Source organism: Vespa velutina, chromosome 15, assembly GCF_912470025.1.
Source record: "Vespa velutina chromosome 15, iVesVel2.1, whole genome shotgun sequence".
In the NCBI taxonomy this organism is placed as follows: domain Eukaryota; kingdom Metazoa; phylum Arthropoda; class Insecta; order Hymenoptera; family Vespidae; genus Vespa; species Vespa velutina.
In genome coordinates, this window is record NC_062202.1 from 1,531,253 (window position 1) to 1,536,252 (window position 5,000).

The 5,000-nt window shown below is 29.0% G+C and overlaps 1 protein-coding gene across 5 annotated transcripts in view; it reads right to left on the bottom strand.

Moving 5' to 3' along the window:
* The window catches only part of LOC124954626 (neurotrimin-like), a 275,085-nt gene that overhangs the window by 46,053 nt on the left and 224,032 nt on the right, over positions 1-5,000 (bottom strand). For all 5 annotated transcript variants that reach the window (XM_047507842.1, XM_047507840.1, XM_047507841.1 and 2 more), the window contains one exon: positions 1,369-1,586. In XM_047507842.1, coding sequence (XP_047363798.1) covers positions 1,369-1,586 — 218 coding nt within the window. The remainder of the gene's footprint in view (positions 1-1,368; positions 1,587-5,000) is intronic.

A 5,000-nucleotide genomic window follows, 5' to 3' on the forward strand; every position in this document is an offset into this window, starting at 1 on the left:
AAAAAGAAAAAAAAAGAGAAAAAAAAAGAAAGAAAGAAAAACTATATAATTAGCTTTTGTGATTATCTCGTACCGGTCGATGGATGTTGTTGGTATAATTAATAATACGATTATTAATGAATTGTTTCGGACTAATTTGATATGATCGATTTAAAAATTAACAAGGCATTGTAACGTTGTTAAAGATTTATTATCAGCTTGTGTATATGCATATGTACGTATATATATATATATATGTATATATACATATATATATTTTCTTTTTTTTTTTGTTATTTAATTAAATTTATCTATATTGGCATTACGTATAGTTATTTACCGGAATAATAATTATTTCGAATAGAAATTGTAGAAATAAATTGTTTAATTCATTTATTCTCGATTAATATGTTCGCGTATTCACGTTTTCGATATATCCGTTAGAAAGCGGCAAATAATCGACCGAACGAAGTTTTCGACGGAGCCATGGCTAGTTTTCGCATATCACCTGTTGACTCAACGTTGAGCAAAGTGTTCGATCGGATTTCACTCGGTGAACTAGGAGAGGAGAACCGCCTATCTATCCTTTATCAAATTCGGGTTTGCACACGCATAAGCGTATACGCACATATACGCATACACAATTTACACGATATTATTAATTTAATTATAACAAATGCATCGTCCGCTGAGCCATATTATCTATTGAACATCCACTCTAATCCACCACCTTTCTCCTCTCCTATCTCGTCAAATGGAAAGACGTAATACCGTTAAATGTAAAATAGTTTTAATTCGTATAAAATTATATCATGCGTGATAAAACATTCGTAAATTAGTTACATCTATTCAAGTTATAAATTTTAATGGATGATAAATGATATTAATCTTTAAAAATTATTAAATATATGATTTATGAAGAATAAATTGATCGGACGATTTTCAATAGGATCTCGTTAACACGTCTAATATAAAAAGTATATCAATAAAATTATCCTTAAAGGAAAAATAAAGGAAAGGAAAGAAAGGAAAAAGAAAAAAAAAAAAAAGAAATAAATAAATAAATAAAAGAAGAAGAAAACAAAAAGTCTCTTATCTAGATCACTTTAATCGATCTAGTCATATTAAATTCTATAATAGGATTTCGAATTGAGAGTGAATATGTAAAAATGAAAAAAAGAAGAGAAAAAGAAAAAAAAAATTGTAAAAATTTTTTAATCTGATCGTTTTTGAAACGTATTTAATTCTTTTGTTTCCTTTTCTTTTTCTTTCCTTTTTTTTTTTTTTTTTTTTTTTGGTTCTAAGTTCTTACAATCTTTCGGCAATACATTTATCGATTGACACATATAATTCATATACGATTATAATTTATGATTGTTTAATGATTACCTGAATGTCGTAAATTTCGAGGGTCATATGGGTTTTATAAGATGGCACCTCAGGAGTAGAAACGACCTTGTATTTGCCGCTATCGTGAATCATGTGCTTGTCCTCTCTGGTCCAATAATTTAAAGAAGTCGGATGAGCTTCGGTATAGCATTCCAACTTGACGGAGTAACCTAAGGGCGCGCCAACCAATTGGTGCGGTATTGAGAGCATAGGGGGAACTGCAACAGAGAAGTGATTGATTGGCTCATAAATGTTCCAATTACTAGGAATACACGATGGGCCTACGATCGATATCTAACAATTTCTCCTCCCTCATGCTACCTTCAAATCCCGAGTCGACCAATACGAGACACAGAAGTATAAAATAAAAAAAAAAAAATATATATATATATATATATATATATATATATATGTGCATCGTAAAAAGTTTATACCTAAATCATTTTATTATGGGGATAAAGAATATATTTCTTACACGTATATGATAAACGAAAGAAGAATGAGATAAATTTCTTTTTTTTTTTTTTTTTATTAGATATATAATCAAGATAGAATTTATTCAATAATTGTTATTAGATTTTTTTAATTAGTTGAACATAAGCACGTTTATATATTTAATATATTACCTGTATGAATGAAATAATTATTATAATTAATTAAGTAAAGAAAGATAAAGAAAGGATTAAATATATTTTTTATCTGATATATTTGTTTTGCCTCTTTCGTTTCGTTTCTTTTTTTTTCCTTTTTTTTTCTTTTTTTTTCTCTTGCTTTTTTTCTTTTTTCTTTTTTTTTTTTTTTCATCCAATTTTTTCTTCCTTTTTATTTTGAAAATTCGATGAGCCAGAAACGCCGTTACTTTTCATTCAGACGACGAGGAACGACGATGACGACGATCGTTATTTATAAGGCCTCTATCTCTCTCTATCTCTCTCCATCTCCTTCTCTCTCTCTCTCTCTGTCTCTCTCTGTCTCTCTCTGTCTCTCTCGTATCGTTACCACGAGCACAAAATGTCAGAGCTCGCGTTACCAACGCGAAAGTTTTGCATGCTAGCCGATGAAAGCGATTAATCTTTATGAGGGAGAGAGGCGGCTTCGTTTACGGAGAACGTGACATGAGAACGATGGGCGTTAACGATCGTTCTTTATTCTTTTTTTCTCTCTCTCTCTCTCTCTTTTTTCTATTTTGTTACTAGATATTTAATCGTACTTTACCTATTTCGCTATTGTTAAATTGGATCATTAATCGATCAGTTCGATATAAAAATCATATTATTCGATGAAGAAGAAATTCTTTTGAATGATTTAAAAATTATAAAAAGAAAAATAATAATAATAATAATAATAATAATAATAATAATAATAATAATAATAATAATAATAAGAATAAGAATATTAAAGGTGAATCAATTTATTTTTGTTTCTTTCATTGATTTATTTTTTTTTTCTCTTTTTTCTCTTTTTTTTTTTTTTTTTAATCTCATTAAAAAAATGTATCATTATATTTATAAACATAGATAATGCAAACGATAAGATTACATCGTAATATCTTAGAATTATCAATTGATTAAATATTAAATAAAAAAAAAAAAAAAAAAAAAAAAAAAAAAAAAAAAAAAAAAGGATTGTTAATGAAATTTATAAGAATCGAATGATTATTTCGAGATATTTGTATATATTAATTCAGGATTAATTAAATAAATTAAAATCAGGATATTAATTAAACGAATGAATCGATTATAATATGAGTTTATCGAATGAAACTTCGATGAAAGTTTTGATCGAAATAAGTTGCGTATAAAAGTCGAAGAACTTTTCTGATGCTAACTTCTATATTTATAATACGAACACATGTGTCTGTCTCTCTGTGTGTGTGCGTGTATATATATATATATATATATATATATACATATTGGTTTCTCTATAAAAAGTAATCTCATTTCGATGGGAAAGAAGCCTCGCCGTAAACCTCATGGCACTTGCGATAATGTCTGCTCGTGTGGTAGCTGTGCCTTAATTTAAGTTAAACCTTGCTAAGAATATACCAAACCCAGCTGTCTCCTTTCTTGCTTAGCTGCCTTCTTTGCGTGTCTGTGTATATCTGTTGTGTATATGTATAGGAGAAAAAAAAAGAGAGAGAGAGAGAGAGAGAGAGAGAGAGAGACAGAGAGTTGTAGTTTACACGAGTAAACTTTGAAGACTCAAACTTTCCCTGTGCAAACCACAAACAAAAGATTTAAAGTAGAATCGATAAAAATCAACTCGAAACTCGATTGGAGAATCCTCGTGAACAATATAAGTGTACATACAGAGGACACGCATACAGGCGCGCGCGCGCGCGCGTGCATATACGAATATATACGATACGCCCATTCAAGTAATAATTATCTCTTTTTTTTTTTTTTTTGTGTGTTTCAAATAAGAAATAAATAAATAGAAAAAAGAAAGAAAAAAAAAGAAAAAGATTGTACCGATAAAAAAAAAAAGAAAAAATAAAAATCATTAGTCGATCTTGATATATTTTCTGATAAGTAACATCGGCTTAACAATTTTCCATATCGATTTGATTAATTATTTCGATTAAAACTCAGACTGTATATAATAAATTGCAATGAAACGTATAAATATATACATTATTCTTCTCTGTTTTATTTTATCCACGTTACGTGGAATAATCAGCCATAGATATTATAATAGATAGCATTCGAAATCATTGTTCTTTAAATTAAAATTGAATATCGTATTTAATAAAATTATTCCATAGTAAAAGAAAGTTTCGTATTAAAACATATTTCTAGTTGAAATTCAAAGCTCTTACTCACTGATTCTTATCCTTGGAAACTTCCATCATGCCTATGAAATACTAAAGGATCTTTCTTACCTTCTCTATCTTTCTCTCTCTCTCTCTCTCTCTCTTTCTGAACATTGGTAATTTCGAAAGGTCGACCCTTTATGCGAGCTAAGAAAATACATTCAATCTATAAGATATATATATATATATATATATATATATATATATATATAAAAGAAAAGAAAAAGATATATATATATATATATATAGATAGATAGATAAAAGAAAAGAAAGCGCGTTGTATCTCGATATTATCGATTCGTCAATTTTTCTTAGAACATCATAGAAAAGCCACAGTAGTATCTACTCTTATTTTGGATTTGTCAGTTCTTAAAGTACGAAAGATCTTTATTGTACCTACTATAAAGAGACGTAAGCGATAAGAAAGATATCTCTATTGTTGCGATATAAAACACAATGTGTATGTATATATATATATCTATGTATATACATATATATATATATATACATATGATCTTTTCGATTTACAAGGAAAATGTTTGTTGCTACCTGACTGTTGTTTCTTTTGATAGTCCTTTTGAGCTTCGGTTGCAACGAATCTAAAGCAAGTAAGGGTACCATGAAAGGATCGAAAAGAGCACGTAGATGTAAATGACTTTAAAATTTGAATAAAGACCTCCTGTCGAATGGCCACAGGAAGTAACACGCCCAGGCTCCTACTTTGCGACCCACTGGGAATTCCTACGCCTCTTTATCTTTCCTTCCACCGTCATCAGCCTGACTTTAAACCGAATTTTCACCGACTTTGGCCCCTTCCTAA